Raw genomic sequence first — 22,540 nt, 5'->3', positions numbered from 1 at the left:
GGGGCTTTGTGATGAAGAGGCATAATGTGGAATCAGTGGAGTAACTTAGGAAACAAGCTGGGAACAGTGGTGCACACCTTTAATCCCAGCACTAGGGAGGCAAGGGCAGGCAGAGCTAGGTGACCTGAGGCCAGCCTGGTTTACATAGTGAGTTATTGGACAATCAAGAGCTACACAGTGAGACTGTCTTGAAAAACAAAACCAAAACAAAACAACGGGAGCGGGGTGAAAATCAGAGAAACATATGAATAGAAGTCTTTTTGAGTGGTAGCTCAAAGTAGTATGATGACGAACAACACTTTTACGATGTACTCTTTATTGGGTGTGACTGTCTGGTTCAGTACCAACACATGTCAGCCTATTTTATCAGAACAGTGATCTCAGGAGATAACTGCCATGGTTACTGTCAAATGCTGCCAAGGAATCTTAGCTTCAGAGAAGTTATGGAATGTCCCCAGTGTGGTCCCTTTCACTATGACATGTTTGACTTTAACCTTCACCTCTTTTTTAATTATTTGTCAGACTATCTCTGAAAATTAAAGTGGACTCTGAAAACATTGTAAAAAAAAAAAAAAAGACTCCCACCATTTCTAGTTAGTTCTCTCTACCTTGTGCTTATGGACCAAGATGTAAACTCTCAGCTACTGGTCTAGTTAAAAAAAAAAAAAAAAAAAAAAAATCCTGCTTTCATAAGTTGGCTTGGTCATGGTATTTTATCACAGCAACAGAAAAGTAGCTAAGACACTCGGAGTGTATTTTGGCTGTAATTTAAGTCACTGGCTCATCTCTGAGACAGTCTGACTCCATTGGGAGAGGCTTGATGGTTAGGTGTGAAAAAGACACCAGGGCCCAGGCATCTCACATCTGTCCACATTGTCCCAGTGCCCATGCCAGGCTTCTGCCTCCTCTTGGTGTTGGTGGCTAGTGTATCCCTGCCAGTAAAGAGGGTGGGATTGCTTTCCTAAGGACATGAAGAACAAAATCAAGCCCACCACAGGAAACAAGGCACTGGGACAAACTTCTGCTAACCCAGGACACAAAAATTTTGGAGGGCAAACTAAGCTCACAACAGGCCGGTCTGTCTTGTGATGTGGGTCCCGAAGCGCTGGGGCTACAGTGCTCATGTTCATCCAGCTGAAGGGGTCAGAGTTAGTCCAAAATGGTCCGAAAGTCTGTGCTTACAGCTGGGTCAGCTGCAGCCTCCAGGATGGCCATTGTTGCCTTTCGGAGCTTCCGGCACAGCTGTTTTTGGGCTGCAACAAAGGATGTATTCAAATTTCATTCCAAAAAAGATGATGTAGTTCCTTAGCCTGCTTAGGTCAGGTCCTGGCCATGTGTAGGCCAGGTGTAAGCAGGAGCCCTACCCAGGAACATACCACCACCACAGAGGGCACACGAGGACCTCAAGAGTGACAATATGGAAACAGGAACAAGACAGGAACCTGAGGATCCCTCCCTGGTTGCGCTTGGGACTAGGCAGGGATCAGAAGGTTCCTGAGAGTGAACCATGTCACCCCTTGGGCCTCTCCTGAGATAAGAGGCAGAGGCAGAACAGAGGAAGCAGGAAGGCAGAAGCAGGATGCTGTGGTCTAGAAGCCTAGCTCCCCCACCCGGGGCTGCCCGAGTGAGCTCCTCCTCAGGCAAATGAGATGGCACGCAGGGTTAAAGGCTAGACTTCGGGGCCATTCGAAGGGAGCTCACATACCTGTCCTGAGAGGTCCCAGGAGACACTTGTAAATGACAGAATGAGCAGCCAGCTTGCGCAGGAAGGCTTGGTAGCAGAGCCAACGTACAGCTTTAGGAGGAAATGAGCCAGAGGCACCCTTTGCCTTTAGTGTCATTCCTGGGGGGAGCAGGTGGAGGCTAAAGAACCCAGCTGGCCACAGAACCCTCTTGACCTGCAAGGGCCTAGGCTGGCCATACTAGCTCCCAAGTGAGGTCCACCCCCTCCACAGGAACGCTGGCCCCGGCCCGTATGTGCACCTGCATTCTTGACCTTCAGGATGGAGTAGCCGCAGGATGCTATGTTGGAGATGATGCCCAGAAAGAATGTAGGGTTCTTCTTTACACGCTGGTCAAAGGGAAGCTGAAGCACACATGCATGGAATCTGGGCAGGAGCCACAGTGGTGGGGAAGGGTAAGTGTGAGCATGCATGTACACAAGAGGAAGCTCTTGTCTGTGCATACATGTCAATTGTATACTCATGTGCACTGAATCATGTAACTGTCATACAAATGAACTTAAAACTACATGTGGAACACACAAGCGTGTGTGCGCGTGCATGCCTTCATACACGTATACTGCCATGTAACTAGTCCCTTCCCAGCTGCCCCATGCGCTGTCACCTCATGTCACATCCAAGGGTAGACTGCCTGACAGGGAAATTGTACCTGTCTTCCATAGCATAAGCTCTTCCCCATACTTGGCCCCAGCGACCAGGGTTTGGCTCAGTTAGGAGGCAGCCAGATCCACAGTGATATACAGTTGACCTGTGGTGGTTAGCGCTACCAACTCCAGGCAGAATGATGGCATCTGCAGGAACTAGTCAGGGAGAAGCCAATCCTATCCCTGCAGGAAACCTCAGCAGAAAAGACCTGTGCTGTGTCCCTACGGTGACATAGAGAAGTGACTGTAATGAATGACATGGCCTAACAAACCTGACTGAAGGTGGAGACATTCTGCTACCTGAAAACTGGGAATGGACCCCACTGAGCCACCAGCCTCGGGTCTCAGGACCACCCAGAGATAAGAATGTTCCAGAAGCACAAGCCAATGTGGGAGGGGCACCATGACGTCCAGGCTGCTTTCAGCTGTGTCCTTGTTGTGCCTTCTGAGGTGCTTTCTTGAGGGGCTCTTTACCCTGTCCTGTCTCAAGACAGCCAACCACAGGCTCTGGTCAGCACATAAGGTCACATGCTCCCAGCACAGGGAGACCAGAAGAGGTTCTCACCTTACATACCGGAATGCTGCTTTTTCCTAACCTTACTTCAGCATGCCTCCCAATTAAGCATAGCAACTAGCCAGCTCTGCCTTGAGCTTGAAGGCCCCAGCTGACAGCATGGCTGGCATTTCTGGCCTGTGCCTCCCTCTAGTGGTGGCACAGCCCATGACTCACCTGTAGGCCTGAAGCAGGAAGATCTTGTACACATTGATGCAGACTGTCTGAAGGCAGTTCACCTGGAGTCCCAAGGGAGAGAGAACCATCAGCAATGTCCCTGGGATCACACACAAACACTTTCTGTGTTGTTGTCAAATGGGATAAGAAAGCCACTTATGTGGGAAACCCAGGAAATTGAGCCAGGCCCCCATGCATCATCGAGAGGAGAGGAAGCAGGAGAGAGCAGAAGCCAAAAGCTACTACAGTGGCCTCTCTTGAGAGACTCAGCAGCCATGGCCTGAGAGCCCAAGGCCAGGGCCAGAATCCAGGAAACCTATCTCTCTGTGGGGACAGATGACAATACCAGAAAGTGATGGAGATGAGCAGGGTGACTGCTCAGGGGTCCTCAGTATACATTCACATTTCTCCATGTTCCTCCCACACACGTGTTACACCTGGACATACATATGCATATACACAGAGTAGGACAAGGGTTCAACAGATGCGGTGGCTGCCATCTGCTTACCTGAAAGTCTACAAACAGACTGTGACACTTCAGTCGCAAAACTGCCAAAAGCTTGCATCGCATGTTCCTCCCAGCCTTGGAGAGCCGCTGGAAGGTCAGGCTGGTTTTAATTGATGTCCGGGCGTACCTGCAGCACAAATGTATCCTACCTGTGTGATTCCCTCACTAACCTCTGACCTGAGAGACCAGCATCAGTGCCCTTCCACCTCCTGTCCCTCTCCATCATGCACCGAGGGCTTAGATGTGGCTGGACCATCACACATGGGACACATCCAGCTCTGGTACATGCTCACAGAACCACCTGAAGCCCTGGACAACCAAACCCAACTGAATGGAGTGAGCAGCATCCATTTTATCCAGGTTTGGGATCACCAGACATCTTTGTTCATCAGTGGCAAATAAGAGGTATGAGAATTCAGTTCAGAAAGATGAATCATTGGGAAATCACAAAGCCCTGTGCTTCTTCTAGAGGCTGCAGTGTGAGCACCTTCCCAGCATAGGGCTGTGAATGGAGTGGAAAACTACCCCCAACCAGATGTCTGTGGTGGCGTCAAATCACCTGCAGACTGTAGGATGCTTCTGGGTCATCTTGGGAAGACAGATGGGACAAGTGCAGGGCAGAGGTAAGGGGGTGTGTGGCTTCCTGTCACCCAGTGACCTTGTATCATCCTCAAAGATGAATACAGTTGATAGGTACAGTTCCCTGTTAAGTTTCTTTCAAAAAAAATTTTTTTAATGCATGTGTGAATGCATGCCTGTGTGTGGAGGCCACATTCCCGTCATTCCCTCGAGACAAGAAGGTCTCTCACTGAACCTGGAGCTAGGCCCTGTGATCAACTTTTCTCCATCTCTACCTAGTGTTGTGGATACATGTACACACCCTCGCTTTTTATGTGGGTTTCGGGGTTTTGAACTCAGATCCTTATTCTTGCACAGAAAGCACTTTTAACCCAAGTCCCCTCCCTCCAGCCCTAGTCATACCTCTACACATCTGCACTTTATAGTGTTAAAACGGGGTTTCTGTCACTAAATATTGTTTGAAAGTGTAATGTTTATAGAATAATAAGGCTGTTTCTTGTGAACAGCAGCATCTTCTATGCCACTACTTAGGTCGATGGGCAAGACAAACCTGCCTTACCATTTCTAAATGCTCCAGTAAAATCTCTGGTTCTCTCTCTCTCTCTCTCTCTCTCTCTCTCTCTCTCTCCCTCTCCAGGATAGATATGGACTTACTAGGAAAAATGAATGGGCTTCCTAAGGACCAAAGTACCAGCAAGTGTCACTTTCTAGACACTTGTTGCCCTAGCCTGACCCCACTCGAGCCTATGTGGCTATGTGTAGAGCCTCAGCATGCACACATCCTGAAGATCCGCTGCACAATTCTGGGAGACACAGCTTTTTACACGTCAGTCAACTCTTGTCACGCTTTGCATGTGAGCTGTGCTGTGGGGAGAAGCAACTCCTACCATTACGTTTTCCCTTTAGGACTTTGCTAGTCACTGTGGCTGACCTCCAGACACATTGTCCCTGGGTCAGACAAAAGGATTCTCAGCTCAGTTGAGCGTACCCACACTGCAGCCTCAGAGGCTGAACTCACAGCTACTCTGAAGCAGGAACCTGTCCAGGGGTTGCCTGGCTTCCCATAAGGGTGCTGTTCTCAGGCTCTAGCAGTGTGTCTAGAGGGAAAATACTTTTTGGAATACTTTACCCACTACTCAGGGACACAGAAGGCTGCTGGGGGTTGGAGCCAGGGACTTTATCCTCAAAAGGGCTGGACCCTCCTGGGGAATGGAACAGGTAAGTTGATATGTTCAGCAGCAAGGTGGGGGCTGGGGCAGCAACAATGGGTCTAGGAGGCAGAGGATGAAGCCAAGAAATCAGAGCTGAATCATAGGGACTGGCCCAGTTCAGCATACAAAGGCAGGGAGGCTGAGGAGCATGGGCCTGTACTGACAGAAACGGTGTAGATGAGGCATGGCACAGATGGCTTCTCTGCACCTGGCTCTTCCCTTACAACGTCAACTTCCAAAGAGCGCGATGTACGGAGAGTTTGGATCTAAGCTCAGAACAGACAGCTGTCAGCATGAGGACAGGTCTGTTAGTCTCCTACCACAATGTTGGAATTCTCACACTTTTTACTCAGAAAAGAAAATGGTCCAGGTCTTTTCACCCACGTCTATCTCATATCGGAGGAGGGCCTTGGCTCCATGGTCTCCAGGAGAGATGGGACAAGGCTGAAGATGTTCTCATATTGCCTACGACCATCTCCATGAAAGAAGGGGACCCCTCTATCTCATGGCCTCCATCATTTCAGGCCTCCTAGTTGTGTCCATAAGGAAATAGAATGGCGTACCCCACAGCACCATCTGCTCCCGAGTCCATGGCTCCTCGGGTTCTTACCCAGAGTAGTCACACAACACCTCCAGAGTCTGAGTGTCCAGCAGTAAGCCACACCAGGGAAACAGGCAGTGAGCGGGCAGCTGAGGAGGGGCCGCACCACCCAGGTCACCCGTCTCCACAGGGAAGTTCACCATGGTCTTCTGCAAGTTTATCATGCAGCCGTACTCAGGAATGCCACGGACCAGGGCCCTGAATAGGAGAAGGAACATCGGTTATGGGAGCCTGGAAACACTCAAAACATGCCACAAAAATTCCCAGGCGTGTCCTGGGACCAGAGAGAGTGGGCCCTCGTGGGAACCCCGATGGAACATCTGACATTCTTGCTCTGGTCTGTGACTTAGCCCATTTTCTGTGTCAGCAATGGAGCAATAAGGCCAGCTCAGAACAAAATGGCCAGGCCTTAGACAAGTAGGAAGGTTCACATGACTCTGTGGGCCATATCTTAGCATCCACGAAGGAAGGCATCCTCTCCCTCTTACCCCAAAGCCTGTTTTCTTGTAGCTGCTTTGCGATGCTTGTGGATGTGGATTGCTTCCCCAATGAGCAAAGGCTAAACAGACTGCTTGCCTGCGGGACAGATCTCCCCGGTGAGCTGAAAGCAGACGTGCACCCTCTCCCAAGGTGAACCTGGATGGCGGTCTGGCTCCTGCACCACGGTGTGGCCACTCGATGCCCCACTTTCTGTGTACTCTCCATCCTTGTGGCCGGTCAGGCCCTGTAACCGGCCTGGCCAGTTTCCTACAGGAGTTCATGGACAGACCCACCTAGCAGCCCCCTCTCCTGGTGACCTGACATTCACCAGAGCCACTTCCCCGATAAAGTCTTAGGGTCAAAACTGACTTTTTGGGGACTCTGTCCCCAGTGGCCGCTGCCTATGGGCCATGAGGCTCCCAACTGCTCCAGGTGTGGTGGGGCCATCACTGGGGCTGGCTCTGCGGACCTTGACATGTGTATCCTACTGGACACCAGGGCACTAGTACAAGCAGAGGCAGTCTGCAAAGAGTACTGCTGGGTGGATCTGGGACTAGACAGCATGTAGTGGACAGTGGCAGCACCAACACCCCAGCGGTGACAATTTCTGAGGGCTCAGTTTAATTAACCTCTCTTGCCAGTCATCCTACAAACTTCACAGTGCCTGAGGGGCCATCCTCTATAATATCTGATCTGAGGGAGCAATCAAATTGCAGTGCCCAAGGAACCTCAATCTCTGCTCCCGGCTCTGAAGCAGGGCCGCAATACCCAATTCTAGCTTGAGCCATAAAAATTAACTTTACAACCAATATGCCAATAACCCCAGCCTAACCTCTACATAAACTATAAACAGAATCTACAATATACACTATATCCCACTAGTATGACTACTGTGCAAGAAAAAAAAAAAGACCACTCCTGATGTAATAGCCATGACTCAAAACACAATCAGTAAGTCCCAATTCTCTAGTCTTCTACTAGCAACCACATAAAGAAAAGCTACCCCACAGAGCCATGGAGCTGTTCCCCCAGTGCGCATTCTTCATGGTGTGACGCCAAGCCTCCAAGCTGTCAGGAACGGCTGTGCTCAGGGACAGGACATCTCCCAGAAGGGCACTGTGCCTCAGGCCTCAGCAGATAGCCCTTCCGTGGGCTCCGCTGGGAGGCCTGGGAATTACTGCCTGCTGTCCTGTCTGGGGACTTTCCAAATGCTGGCACTGACTTGGTCTTTCACCGCACTGCTTCCTCAGTGAGACAAGCTGGACCAACCGTGGGTGCCATACTTTCTTCCGTGGTGTTACAGGTGTCAAGCCTGGCTGCCCAGGTGAGGTGCCCCTGCCACTTTGTAGAGATGCTACAGGACTTGGGATCCAGGCGCACAAAATTACTTAATAATTAAATGTGCTGCCTCCGCCATACATACGTCATACAGCAGAAACCCCGACATGATGGTCCTTACCTGAGGAAGGCTTTTGCCTGGACCAGGTGAGGTGTCACCAACAGAAAGTCATCAACAAAACGTAAAAGCAGTCTAAAATGAGACATAGTGATAGGCTTCACAAAGCATCCACCTGTAAGGGATCCTGCCTAAAACATTTTAAATATCAAAATACACATAGACAAAAAAAAAAAAAAAAAAAAAAAAAAAAAAAAAAAAAAAAAAAAAAAGCAGCGATATTTCAAGATAAATGACAGCTTTACTGTTTTCCTAACAGAAATGGGTCTGGGCCACTTCACAGCTTTTTGTGAAGTGAGACAACGGCTGTCACACCTTGAACATAAAGAACCATGACATGCACTCAGTAAGCTGGAAACATGAAGCGTGCAGATATGCCAACTCATGACGTGGCTCCTTGGAGTGGTAAAAGGAAGCATTTACCCATCTTGCTGCACCTCGGCAAACAGCTTGTTCTCCATGTCACCAAAACACAGACTGCAGAGCAGGGTGGACAGGCTGGAGCCCTGGGGGATGCCCTGGCACTGGACGTAGCACCTGGAGGGGTAGGCAGAGTCAGATGCAGCAGCCATCGTAGGCCTCACAGTCATATTTGACATACATACATACACAGACATACATGAATAAACAGAAACCATTCTGTGAACATTCTCACAGGCCACACAGACAGTGGTGTCTACTATTTTCAGTTGCCAAGACCTACAGAGACACCAAATTAAGTACCACCCTTATCTCTGCCATGTCCGCTCTCACTACAGCCTGGCATGGCGGGGGCTACATCCCTGTTTACTGACTCCAGGGCTTTTTAAAATTTTAAGCAAGAATGACAAGCAGTCAGGCTCTTGAACTGAATATTTATCTGAGACAATCAGTAACAGATTATTAATGAAGGAGCATTTCGGGTAACAGCCACGTGACAATGTTAGTGCCTTCTCCTCAGGGAACATGGTGGCATCAAAGAGCTATGCGGGTGCTGGCAGGGGTGGTTGTCATTGGACGGTTGGGACAGAAACTCACACAGGGAACCCATACGTGAGACAGTAGGCATGAATTGACCTCCAACTGACCCCTCGCACTGACTCAGACCCTGTCTGCTAGAGAACTGTCAGGAAGCTCTCTAGGCACTGTGCACATGGATCTGACTTTTAGGTGTATCAAGCTCACCCGCATGAGAACTAGGGGAAGTTCCCTGCCACGTGAATGAAGGTGTTCGAATCTGTGCTCAGTACCATTGGGACTCAGGAGCGCCCTTTGCTGTGTTTGTCAAAATGCATGCCGTTGTACACTTGTGGTCTCCCACCATGCACACCCAACATTGCCAACTATATCCTAACACATGCCAGATATTTCTTGCCCTGCCTTACTCATCTCTGATAACCCTGGGTGTGAGCCTGGAATTCCATTCTGCATTGGCGTGAATTGTGGGCTCCTGTCAGCCCAGCAAAAAGGAGCCCAGTACATAACCATTGTTCCAGTTTCCAGGTGGGGACCCTGGCTACAGAAGGGCAACCAAATGCTCAAGTGCTCGCCCTTACATCTGCTCGGATGCACAAAACACGAATCTGCAGGCTGGTAGGCTGTTCAGCAGCTCCAGCACGGAGCCAGTCTGGGCTTTTTCACCACAGCAGTGCTTTTTAAAGGGTGCCTTGTCTGGCTTGTAACTCATTGGGGTCTGGGGATAGGAAGGAAAGGACCCCGCCATGGGCACTGTACTCTCTTCTTTGTTGCTGCCTGTGTCCCATGCTTGGTTGCACAGGCAAGGGGCCCTTGCCGCTTTGTCAAGGCACATACAATTATTAACTTCACTGGGGCCATGCTTAGCCAGGGGCTCCCAAGGCCTCATGGGAAGGCAGCTCTGTAGCCCAAAAGCCAGCAGAAGGGCAAGAAAATTCTACAGAGGGGAGTGGGGAGGAAGGAATGAGGCAGAGACAGCAAGTCAGATAGAGTTTTAAGTGCTGTGTAGGCAGTTAGCAGGCACTCTGTTCAGCAGTTAGGATGGCCTCTGCCCACCCTCTACCCAGCTGTCCCATGCCTGTGCCCACCTGCCACCAATCTTCACGACACTGTTATGCACAAAATGCAGGAAGAAGTCATACAGGCTGCTGCTGGCCTCGTTCAGAGAGACGCTCTAGAAAAGCAGACACATGGAGGCAGATATATGAGGATGCCGAATGTTGCAGCAGGTCACCACCAGATGTCCCCTTAGGACCAAGCGTTCACGGGAAGGTCAGGGTCGGACGAGGGACAAGTATCACTGTATGGCCAGGTTGAATCTGACTCAAGGCGACAGGGTATGTGACTTACAAAGAAGTGATGCAACCTTTTCTGTTTCCACAGCACTAGGTCTAAAACCTTGGAATTCACACAGTTCCCCCGATGAACCAAAAGAAAACCATCTCAGTGAGCATGGCTGCCCCAAGAGTAGAATATGTATCAAAGAAGAATCTGTAGACCCACTAACTTGTGGGAGGAGCTCTTCTGTGTGTGGCTTATGGAAACACAGCTTCTGACCTAATGGGCCAAGATGGGAACCATAGATCAAGTCCAACTTGTCCATCAAGAGCAAGCGAACTGTCCTATGGTCTCAAGGTCAAAAGTGAGGGAGAAGCTATTTTTACCAGTTCACTAACAGAGCAGATGGAGTATGGGAGACAAGAGGGTAGAAAGGGCACTTCAAAGCAAGAGTCTTAGCATGCCCACCTAAGCAGCTATTGGGGTGGCATTGATCATGTCATGAGGAGAGTTACCAGGAAGAGCGGTCTTGGACATGGGGCCCTCTACCAAGGAGCATGTTGGTCACATTTCTGCACTCAAGCAAGTAGCCAGGTAGGGGTGGAAAGGTCCCACCAGGCGAGACTCATTAATGGGAACCCCGAGGACCTGTTCGACGACAATGGAGTTCCTCAGTGCGCTGGCATCTGGGTCTTGCAGATGCTTCACAAACTGGCCCATGTACGGCTGGAGGTCAGAGAGCGTGGAGACCTGCAGCAAAGAAAAGGTGAACACTGGAGGGGAACCAGAGGTGTGCGTGGTTTTCCGGCCAGGACAGCCACAGCACAGCTCGACTTGGGACCATTCCATCGCAGACACTTGTATGGGAAAGCGAACCTAGCACCCCAGCAGGAAGTGGACCAGCAGGCTTCACCAGAGTCAGCTTTCCTCAGGTCAGGCACCTCCATAATTGTGGTTACCAATGATCGCAACACAAGTAGCACCCTGATTTCTCCACAGAGACAGAGTGCAGACAGGAGGATGAAGAAGAGCTGACAGGGGATGGCTCCTTCATCTCCGGCAACAGACTCACTAGGATGCCTGCTTTTTCTCAAAGTGGCCACCAAGACCCCATGGCTCCATGACAGTGTGTCAGCAGAAGGAACACAAGACCATCTACGGACAGCACCGGAACAATTCTAAGCACGGCAGGTGTGAGGCATCCAGAGACGTGAACACTGGGCACCCTCAGACTTACAATTCTTCTATTCATTCTCATATGCTGAGATCACACATTGGCTTTGAATTTTAAAGTCTCTGATGTCAGGCAGCATGTGTGAATATGTATTATACACACCTATGAATCTATAATGAAACTCATTAAACAAAAATCCCATGTGCCAAGTGGGTTTGCTGTAGCTCTAGGAATAAAGTCACTGGAGTAGTTAAAGAGAAAGAAAAGAGTAGCAAGATACATAGAAAAGGCCCGCATTTTCAAAATAATTAAGTAACATGCTTCTAAGTGACGAAAAGGTTATCAAAAATTGCAATAAATAAAAAAGTGAAGATTTTGAACAGAATGATACTGAACTGGCAACACGCCAGAATGAGTATGGCCCTCCTGAGGGCTCTCAGTGAGAAATGTGTAACTTCAGGTGTTTACTTGTGGCTGGTGTGTCAATGGCTCAGCAAGAAAAGACACTGATGGCCAAACCTAATGACTTAAGTTCAATCCCCAGAATCCGCATGGCAGATGGAGAAAACGAACTCCTGTATGTTGTCCTCTAGCCTCTTCACAGGTACCACGGTGGCTGCTCTGGCCAGAGCAGGGAAGGACTCTCGTGTAGTGGCACGGATATGCCCTTGGTGTAGAAGCCACGTGGCCAATGCACATACTCACACATGTAAAAGGCTTGCCTGTGAGCCTTCTACGTCCTACCTCAGCAAGAAGCAAAGGAAGTCACCTTGCTCCTCTCCCAGGCCTAAATGCAAACTCTTCTACCTTTAAACCTGCATGCCCCACCTGCCTGCTGAGGAGGACATTGTACCTATAAATCATTAGATGGCCCCAGAGCGTGGGGGGTAGCTGCAGGTATCTCTTGGAAGGGGGAGCTCCACTGGGGTCCTGTAGAGAGAGGCAGGCTGGGTCACACAAATGACCACTGGAACCATGGACACCCCTGTCACAGACATGCACCTAACACAGGTATGCCTGTGTCACTGACAGAGCCCAGATATCCATGACAGGAGCAGGCCTGTGCCACTAACATGCTTGTGGCACAAACTAGAGTGCACTAGAGTACTAGTTTTACCTGTCTACTGAAGGACTTGTGGATTTGTCCCTGACTGTCTCTCTGGACCACTGCATACTGGCGGATACAGTACGTGTTTTCTGGGTGTCTGATCATATTGGCAATCACCTCCACAAGCTTGTCCTTGGGGATGGCGTCGTATGCCCCAGTCACATCCGCCTGTAGAATACATGTAAATACTACTAAGTGTGGTTGGGTCCAGGGTCAGGGGGTCCTGCTGGTTCTGTCCTTGGTGCCTGGGTTCCAACCTGCCTTTAGCAAGCCTGTAGGAGACAGAGAGATGCAGGGGAGGGATACTCCATGCTACTGTACCCACAGGACAAAGGACATTGGGGCCTAGCGGGCCTCCATTCCTCTCTCTAGCCCATTACCCCAGACTGAGGACCCCAGGACCAGGAAAGCCTGCATTCTCCTTTGCAGAGCCCCAGGGCCTACAAGGGCCCCCGGCTAACCCAGACACTGAAGCATCGGGGCCCTGGTCCTAGAGTCAGGCTTGGCTACTTCTCTGAGTTAGACCTGACCCAGCATCTAGTGGGATTCTCCACGGGGTGGAGCCCAGAGGGGTTGGAGTGTATTGTCCAATGAAACCGTAGAGAGCTCAAGGCTGTTCTGGGGAGCTGGTTATGCCAGAAAAATGGGGTCCTCCTGATCCTGAGAGAACTGGAGACCTTGGCATTTTTGGCCTATATATGGTAGCAGGCCAACACTCCCAATCACCAGCTTGAGCCTGCCAACAGGGTCACCCAGTGTTGGCTACTACAAAGAGGTCCCTAGAGCCCAGAGCATGAGAACAAACGTGATAGACAGGAGTCCAAATGACCACCTTGACAAAGTACATCCTGGGGGCCGCGTCCAGAGAGCGCACACGCAACACGAAGGTCCGCCAGGTCCTGTAGATGTCATTCATGCCCAGGACAGATGCTCCCATGAGGTTAGGATGCTTTGTCCGTTCATAGTTGAGCACACCGAACAGTGTGTTGAGACGCTGGGTGAAATGCTGGGCCTAGGGCCAAGGCCACAGAAGACACATTAGAACGGGACCAGGCAGACTGTCCCAGATCACCCTGAGTTCTCAGAATATACTCCTGGAGCCCAGCCCAGAGCCAGAGTCTCAGAAGACCTGTCCCACTGAGTCAACCCTCCCCCAACCTGCTCTAACCTGTTCTCATCCATTACGGGGGGCAACGTTTTCTAGGGGCCTGCCCACCGGGCTGGAGTCAGGTTCACCTTCACTCACAAAGGTCCTCCAGCCAAGCTGAGGCACCAGTTGCTTCACTCTGTTCTCTGGGGCATTACTGATGACTACACGGGCACTGAGAGGGGCCGGAGCTGTCACTGACATCTGGCTATGGGGTGGGAGGTGGCTGTGCCCTGGGTATTCTGCCCCCTGGCAGGAAGGCCATATAATGCCTACCCTACCTGGCAGGATCCCTGAACTATCTCCAGGGTTTGTGTCCCAAGCCCTCTGGCTCTTGAGACCATCTCCCATTCCTCAGGCCTTTCCACATGCTAGATTTTTGGACTCAGAAACCACCAGTTCCTCTGCCTCCCTCTTCTGTCTGTCTAGGGCTCAGGACTTCATGAGCCCTGTGAACTCAGAGTATAGATTCAATCGGCCGTACAGGGGTCAAGCTCAGTCACCTGCTTCTTTCTGCCAAAGGCTCCAGTACCCATGCTATAGCTCATGTTCACAACCGGCCGGAGACCACTGGGCTTGGGGATGAAGCGCAGTCTGCAGATGGGCATGGCTGGCCAGGCCTCCTGACGCTGCCTGATCTCCTCGTGCGACAACTCCCGCAGCTGCACTCTCTCAAGGTGTTGCCTGTTGCAAAGAGTATTGCTGTGGAGTTATGACACAAGTGAGACACACCCATCAGGGTGGTTGGGAACTTGGGGTACTTGACATGCAGTCATGCTACTGGGCTACATCCAGGACCATAGCAACCCACACCAACCAGGCACCCACAGAAGTGTCCAGGCAGGGATCATGACATGTAGTGTGTGTTGGCACCTGGCACATTTGGCCCCATTGTCTGCCCTTGCTGTTCTCTTCTTGGAGGTCCCATTGGCCAGGGCACTTTCGAAGTAATATGCTGCACTCTTTAGATCTACTGGCTTAGACACAGGTGTGAAAGCAGAGAGACTCCCTGCCCACCCCAAGGCATAAATGTGCCAAAATGCTCAGAAAGTCCTGTACTGGCAGTTAAAGGCCCCCACAACGGAGGGTGTGCGATACATAACTAGGGCTGGACTCCAAGAAAGTTTAACATGGAGCTGGGTGGTGGTGGCACACGCCTTTAATCCCAGTGCTTGGGAGGCAGAGGCAGACAGATCTCAGTGAGTTCAAGGCCAGCCTGGTCTATGAAGCTAGTTTCAGGATAGCCAGGGCTACAAAGAGAAGCCTTGTCTTGAAAAACAAACAAACAAACAAACAAAAAGTTGACATTGTAGTCTGGCCTCTGCAGGTCTTGCCTGGCCTCTCCTCTGCCTCCTCAGCTTGGCCTAGGACAGCAAACCCTAGCTCAATCAGCATAGAACCTCAGCCACTCATAGTCCTGCCAGCTTTCTGGGTGGACCCTGTGGTTCCCCACAGAAGGGGCTCCTCACAGGCACTTCCTTCAGGGATGGACATGAGGCGGGACCCATCTGACTCATGTACCAAACAGGCAACAGCTCTGCTTCTGCTGGGTATGGATTCCTACTTTAGGGGTCCAATAGATGGTGCAGGCCCAACTTATGATTTCACAGGCAAGAAAGCAGGATCTAGTCTATGACCACATGGATTCTGTACCCTCAAGGTCCATGGTTAGGCCAGCAGGTGCCACACACTGCTAGAGTCAGTGCCTCTGTGACACTGATAGCCGAGAGACGCCGTGTGGTACCTTACGCCGATGCTCTGCAGCTTGCTCCATACATTCTTACGGTAGAAGAACAGCCGGTTCTTTTGGAATGTGGTCTCGGTGATGTAGAAGAATGACCTGAGCAGCTCTACCACATAGGTGTCCATCAGCCAGAACAGGAACATTGCCAGGGTCCTCTCCCTCAGACGGTGCTCTGAGGCTGGGATACAGTTGTTCTCTGAAAGGAACAACACCCTTGACTCACCCCAGACCCATAATGTCCAGCAGAGAAGTCATGGGAACCCAGAGCCCAGGAGGTGTTGCCCTGGTCATGCTGGGCTCTAATAAAATACATTAATAAACCAGCGTAACTTGTGTGTGTGTGTGTGTGTGTGTTTAGTATGTTGTAAACTAAAGTTCCCTGACAAAGCCTTGGGGTGATGGGATCCTGCAATCCTACTGACTAGAAATGAGATGCTGCTGGCTGACAGCAAAATGCTCCTGAGCCATCTTTCATCCCTCAACAGGCATTCACTACCAACCTTGGAGTCTGCCATAGAGCCTTTGTGACTCCACTGATCCTTTTGGGATGGGTTGACCCAGCAAACCCTCGATTCCACCAACTCTAAAGCTAAGGATGTCTTTAGATAGGGGCTAGGGAGATGGCTCAGGTGGTAAAGTGCTTGCTGGAGAGATGTGAAAACCAAGTTCAATTGTCAGAACCCATGTTTTAAAAGGCAGGAGTGGCGACGCGTGCCTGCAATTCCAACGCAAGGGAGGCAAAGATAGGTGGATCATCGCTGAGTCAGCAAGTTCCAGGGGATTAAAGAACATACCTGATGTCAACCCTGGACCTGCGCACACAGGCACAGGCAAGCCTCAGTGGGTGCTGGTGCTATACTACTGGGTCATACACTAACTGCCACTGAGCAGAGCAGAGCAAAGCGCAGGCTGCTCTCACTGCCATACCAAACATATGGGTCCCATGCTCCATGACAGCTGTCCTCCCGAGGACCTCTGAAGATCACTCTGTGTAGCTCCGGAGGTCACAGAGGCCTCTTTACCCAGATAATGCTGGGTTCACCAGCTGTGAGGAGTCTAAAGGAAACTTGTAGGGGAGAAAGGGAATCCCAGAAGGAGGCACAAGCCAGAAGACAGAATGAACAAAGAAAGAAGGAAACAGCTCAGTGGTTAAGAGCATCAGCCGCTCTTGCAGAGGTTCTCATTGTTTCTCAGCTTCCATGTGGTAGCTCACACCGTCCTGTAACTCCAGCTCCAGTCCGGGCAGCTCCAGCACTAGGCATGTCAAGGTACCCATACATACACTCAGGCAAAGCAAATGGCCTGGAAGGATGGAACTAAATGTGCAGTGATCTTAAAAACAAGAATGATGTTTAACTTGGGAATAGAGACCGAAGGCAGAACTAAATCAGCAGAAAGACAGGAAGTTAGTGTTGATCAGATCCCAAACCTTACAGCTCAGATGTTAATGGGCTGCTCGAAGAGGAACGGTGCACATAACTTATAACTCCAGGTAAAAACAGGGTGAATCATGGTCACAGAGCAAGTTCCAGGACACCCCGAGCTACACAGAGACGCTGCCTTGAAAACCAACCAATCAACCAACCCAACCCAACCCAACAGAATGAAAACATGTGCACTCTACAATTATTCAGATACTCAGAGAGCAACACACCAGGGGTGCAGCAAGAAATAAGAGCAAAACAGCAGAGGGGATGTCTCAGAGGTTAAGATACTGACTGCTTTTTCAGAGGACTGGGGTTTGATTCCCAGCACCCACATGGTAGCTCTCAAAACTCCAGTTCAAGGGGATCCAGTGCTTTCTTCTGGCTTATGCAGGTACTAGGCATGCAAGTGGTATGTACACACACACACACACACACACACACACACACACACACACACACACAAAAGCAAAATACCCATACACATAAAAATTTCAAAACTAATGAAAACTAACTGGAAATAACAGAAGCAGCATATTCAGACACATTTCTTGTAGGAAGAAAGAAAGAGAGAGAGAAAGAAAGAAAAGAAAAAAGAAAACAAGTTTAAGTTTTTTAGCTAGGTGACAACTGTCAAGCTGGCATGACAATACATAAAAAATTCAATTGTGTGCTGTGGAAAGATTCCTCTAAACCATAAGAATGTAAAAAGTTTAAAAGCAAAATGTAAAGGAAGGAAAAACAAACAAAAGAGGCATAGCAGGGAAACACTGAAAGACAGCTGAGCTCAGTTTGAGCAGAGATTCACCTGCCTCCAGAGTGTTAGAATTACAAGTCTGAGCCACGACTGCCTGGGTAGGCATGTTTTTGTTTTTGTTTTATTTTCTTTTGTTTGAGACAGATTTTCTCCGTGTAACAAAGCCCTGACTGTCCTGGACTCGCTTTGTAGACAAGGCTGGCCTCGAACTCACAGAGATCAGCCTGCCTCTGCCTCCTGAGTGCTGGGACTAAAGGCATGAGGCACCACCACCCAGTCAGGTTTGTATTTTTAAAGGCTCACTTTGGAGCTCCCCAACATCACCCACAGTGGGCAAACACAGCTCTACCATCTTTTCCCCATGCGTGGTAAATACCCTAGGAGTTCGGGAAAGGAGAAAGCAGGGTAGGGAGTTTAGTCTCTTCCATGCGTGCACAGTTAATAACAGGAGGGCTGGCTGAAAGGGAGGGACCAAGTGGTAGCTAGGGTAGGCCAACCTCAACATTAAACCCAGAACACCAGGCAAGAGAGGGCACACGAGTCCAGGCTCCGTACCCTCCCAAGTAACCCAAACAGACCCCTTTTATGCAAGAGGACCCATTCTCTTTTCTCGGGTCCCTTCTCATACCTAAGATGGGACAGGGATCTTCACTGCAGGAAATAATCTTTTCATTTATTTCTCCTCCCTCCACCCTACCCTTCCTGGACCAAGTAGCTGCACCATTATAGCTTAAGCACACATCTGCACACTGGGTGAACCAGAAGAACCTTTGAAACTGAGGAGCCCTTGTTCCCACAAGGACAAATGGGTTCCCATGTGGACCTGCCGTTGTTATCAGGGAGACACTGTTCCACAGGGGAATTATGAATGACCTGCAGGAGCGGCCACTGGAGTTTCTAGATCCTCTCCTCTTACCAGGTGCCAGTGTTTCTACCCTCGATGCATCCCCTGTGCTCATCTGTTCACTACCATGTTTTCAGCACTGAGAACCCCCGCCCCAGGACTTGGACAACGGTCTCAGTCTGCGAAAGCTGGGCTGGAGGAAGCTTGGAGTCAGAGTCATCAGATGGGACTTACCCAGCCACTGATAGCATAAAGCCACCGCACCACTGAGGACTTGGGCTCCTGCCACCCACTGTTTCCCTCTTCCAGACCCCTGCTGCCTTCAGACCGGCCACACTCACCTGGGCTGCTGCGAAGCCAGGTGCAGTCCTCCACTTTCATCTTCCACATCAGCTCCTGCAGCGAGAGCTTTTCATACTTCCCCAGGGAGATGAACTGCTTCACGTTCTTCAAGAAGCGGCGCTCATTGTGCCTGGTACCCCAGAGACCCGCAGGCACCAGCTTGCGGAGACAGGCTCGCAGGAAGCTGTACACCTGCCAGGGGCTGCTGTGTAGTCGGAGCAAATCCATGAGGTGCTGCGGGCTGGTGCTCAAGGCATCTGCCACCTGGTGAGTTGCTGTCCGGAACCTGCAATGTGACCTGAGCAGTCGGACATATGGGCACCTTGCATGGTTCACAAGCAGCTGCTGGAATAGGGGCCTCATCTGCCAGTATCGCCGAGATAGGCGGCGTGTCCCGCTGAGTGGCCCTGACGTCCTAGGCCTCAAGCCTAGAAAGATGATCTCCACCAGTCTCCTGGCTCCAGTCAAGCTAGGCTGGAGGTTGTTCAGTAGAAAGGAGGGGTTCAGCTGCTCTCGGCCACCTCCCCTGGAGTAGAGGATGCGTTTGGTCTCAGTAAACGGTCTGAGCTGAAAGCCATCTTGGCACGGTGGTGACTGCAGGGATGTGGAGCTGGGCTTGTGTTTACCATACACTGACCCAGAGAGACTCAGGGCAGATGCCCTAACTTCCTTAGATAAATTTCCCTTGGTCTTGGCAAGACCTGGCACTTGTGTTTTGCCTGATGGGCCTGGAACTGCCTGCCTGTCGGGTCCATTCTCCACTCTGAGGGCTGAATCACACCTGGCCTTCTTAGCTGAAGGCAGGTTTCTGTCGGTGATGCTCTGATGCCGCTTCACACCCCGAGCTGGCAAGGCCAGCGGTTTCCGCGCTTCCAGGTGACTGCTGTTCTTGATCCGCTGTGTGGACTCAAGGTTGGTGAAATTCCTGCCCACAGGTCGTGTGGGCCTATAGCTGGTGGGCACAGAGGGTCGGGTATCCGCTGTGGCACAAATTTGGTACAGGGGTGACCCGCACACCTGATAGGCACAGTTGGGGGGCACCAGCAGGTAGAGTGCACAGCGTGCCAGCAGGTGGACCAGCAGGTCGTCGCCCACTCGGCTCAGCAGTAGCATCCATGCTCCGCTGCCGCGCACAGTCTCAGTAACTGTGTTGGGCAAGTAGCTGCGCACGCTGGTGGTGAAGACCATGGGAGGCCCGCCTTGGTCCCCGTTAAGCAGAGCGAAGCCAAAAGCCAGCACGTTTCTCTCGCCGCGCTCGCAGAGTCTCTGTACGACCCTGGCCACCAGCTCCTTCAGGGATGACACCTGGTAAGGAGAAGAGGGTCTTCACAGATGAGTTAGGCGCGCTGTCCCGCGTCCTCCCCACCCCCGACCCACGGAGGCCCACCTGGTGGAAGGAAAGGCCAGCAGGTGGAGGTTTCGAGCCCCAGGGCACGCACACTAGGCACCGGTCAACCAACGTGCGGAAGGCCTTTGGGTCCCCGGGTTGCACAAGCCGCCTGCCCTCAAGCCCCAGGCGCCGCACGAAGGTCGCCAGTGGCCACACCTCGCGGTACCGGCTGCGCAGCAGAGCGCGCACGGCCCGGCAACGAGGCGCGCGGGGCATCGCGCTCAAGGTTGCGATGGGCCTCCCACGTGCGGGAACAAACTCGTGGGGCTAAGCTTAGAAGAGTCAGGCTCCCGTGAGAGCCCGCGGCAGAAAAAGGTGGGACCCGGGAGGGAGGAAGAGGCGGGATCAGGCGGACCAAAAGTTGTAGCGGAAGGGGCGGGGTCGCAGCAATAGCTCCAGTTGGCCCCACAGTTGGTGCTTAGGTATCACTGACCAGGTGTGTTTCCCAGCCTAGTTCGGGAAGTGGTTGCAGGAAGTGTTGTTGTAACAGGGAGGCGCAGTTTCACGAAGGGTAGCCCAATACACAGTGCTTCTCGGCCCCCCTTTCGGCCAGAGCTGGGGCCCCCAGGTGGTCAAGACTGGGGCGAAGTAAGACGCCTGCCCTTAATTTATTGCAAGTTAGTAGGCGGAGGGACCTAAGGCCTTGTCTGCTCCTGAGCTGGCTGCCGCTGCCTGCCTGCCTTGTTCGGCGCAGACAATCAGGCTTCGTGATTACAGCCGGAATCCTACTGTACGGTTCTTAACGGCTTTATTGTGGTCCTACCATAAGCTCAGATCCCAAACAGGTTCCATTAACACCCACCACCAAAGAAAGGGGACCACATCAAGCCAGACGTCAGCTTTTTGCACGGTAGCAGCGGCCTTCACCCCAGGGGTCAGAGCTGCTGATCATCCGTCACTCGTGAACCATGGCGAGGCGAGGGGCCATTGGCCAAGGGTGTTGAGAGTGCATACAGCCAAAGCCGCGACCTCAACGTTAGGACGGCAGCCCCCTTACCCCCAGGCTGGCAATTGTGATAGTACTTGCAATCGCGGGGGGGGGGGGGGGGGGATTGTGGCTGCTGTGTGGGCAGGGACATAGATGGTGACACTACCCATATAGCTAAGGAGGGGCTGGTGAAGTTTCAGTCTCTGGGAAACAGGGAATCTATGGTCTCCACAGGAGCTGAATTTGGCAAACACTGAAATGCTAACAAATATAACCTTTGGTGCCTTCAGCTTTGTGAGGAAATTGCGTCTATCCACCAACCTAGCATTTGAACAGGCGCTTTCTCGTATTTACTCCCTTTGAGGAGGTCTGCCGCCTTGTAAATGCCCGGGATTACAGGAGCTATTTTAGAAGTCCATTTAGTGTGGATCAGTCTTTCTGAGGGCTGTGTTTGAGGTTTGCTTAGTTCTGCTACGTAGAAGATCTGGGACTGAACTGAGAAATTTATGGCAACAACGAAGTTGCTTTAGTGTGGTTCCCCAAATAAAATAGCATAGAATACGGTTTCAAAAGTAAGAATTGGCCGAGTATGGTGGTGCACACTGTAATCCCAGCTCTTAGGTGGAGACAGGAGGTGAAGACAGCATTCAAAACCAGGCCAGCGACACACTGAGATTGCGGTCCACTTGGGCAAAATAAGACTTTGCCTCAAAAAACAAAGAAGACGAAGGGAGTGGGGAGCACCTGTGACCACTCATGAGGCCCTGGGTTCAAGCACCAGAACCAATCAGATAAAAGCAGACTAGATGAAAACGTGTAGAAAGTCGTTTGTAAGCTATGATGGAACCACTGAGAGAGAGAGAGCCTTTTTGTAATAGGCCTGCTGTAGAAAGCTGCTCTTAGAGGCACAAGGCCAGGAAGAGGCTCTTTTGGGAGGGCTGCACCCAGGAGCTATCCCAGAGACAGCAGGTTGGTAGAAGTTAGAGACTGCAGGGAAGGAGGTAGAGGAGAGGACCTCAAGTGCCCCTGCCCTTCTAGGAAGCAGTGTCTAAGTGGAGAATCCCTGGAGACCTGTCATGCTCTAGTCTGTCACCCCTTCCTGCGGGCAGCAAGTGGCTCCCACTGGATTCTCCCCTTTCATAATCAGCACCCATCCAGGCAAGGCTCTGTCCAGAGCCTGTCCTGTCCAGAGATCACTGGGATACTGGTTTATTTCTTAGTGGTCAAGATGGAAACATGGGAACAGTAATTTTCATTCACCTCGTTTGCCATTGACACAGCAATTTCATACCCTTTATTTCATCACCATCAAACAGCTCAGGAAGTATGTGAATGAATGCCATCACACACTTTTGCAGTCTGGAGGCTGGTGACTCCCTGACATCCCAGATAGCACCTCAAGAGAGCACACACTGGTACTGGGCGTAGGAGTTTCGCACTGACCAACTTGGTCTTTTCTCGGGAAGGGTTACCTTGTCCTGCTTTTCTCAGTGGCCCCT

At 51.1% G+C, this 22,540-nt stretch overlaps 1 protein-coding gene across 7 annotated transcripts; it reads right to left on the bottom strand.

Annotated features, from left to right (window-relative positions):
- Positions 1-281: 281 nt before the first annotated feature.
- Positions 282-20,404, bottom strand: Tert (telomerase reverse transcriptase). 7 transcript variants are annotated; one of them, XM_055597988.1, is made up of 16 exons: positions 20,111-20,404; positions 18,723-20,028; positions 15,357-15,552; positions 14,116-14,296; positions 13,298-13,477; positions 12,475-12,633; positions 10,832-10,933; positions 9,994-10,079; positions 8,375-8,488; positions 7,955-8,026; positions 6,025-6,213; positions 3,625-3,751; positions 3,117-3,178; positions 1,984-2,108; positions 1,706-1,843; positions 282-1,253 (listed from the first exon to the last, which is right to left on the bottom strand). In XM_055597988.1, the coding sequence occupies exons 1-16, from the start codon at positions 20,327-20,329 to the stop codon at positions 1,150-1,152; spliced, it is 3,360 nt and encodes a 1,119-aa protein (XP_055453963.1). In that variant the 5' UTR covers positions 20,330-20,404; the 3' UTR covers positions 282-1,149. The 7 variants fall into 7 exon arrangements, 6 of the variants coding, with proteins under 6 accessions (XP_055453963.1, XP_055453964.1, XP_055453967.1 ...); XM_055597989.1 differs by having other exon boundaries at positions 12,583-12,633; XM_055597992.1 differs by having other exon boundaries at positions 18,723-20,047; positions 20,111-20,184.
- Between the last annotated feature and the right edge of the window lie 2,136 nt (positions 20,405-22,540).

The sequence above is a fragment of the Psammomys obesus genome, unplaced genomic scaffold (genome assembly GCF_907164565.1).
Source record: "Psammomys obesus unplaced genomic scaffold, mPsaObe1.curated_primary_1811, whole genome shotgun sequence".
Classification (NCBI taxonomy): Eukaryota; Metazoa; Chordata; class Mammalia; order Rodentia; family Muridae; genus Psammomys; species Psammomys obesus.
This window is presented reverse-complemented; position numbering and strand designations above follow the sequence as displayed.

Bases quoted from the DNA above. Each gene is read 5' to 3' on its own strand.
- Tert (XM_055597988.1), bottom strand. From the start codon at position 20,329: ATGCCCCGCGCGCCTCGTTGCCGGGCCGTGCGCGCTCTGCTGCGCAGC. The intron at 14,297-15,356 runs GTACCACACGGC...TCTTTGCAACAG, and splicing joins CTGCAGAGCATCGGCGTAAG to GCAACACCTTGAGAGAGTGC. The intron at 13,478-14,115 runs GTGACTGAGCTT...CCTTGGCCCTAG, and splicing joins CCTTTGGCAGAAAGAAGCAG to GCCCAGCATTTCACCCAGCG.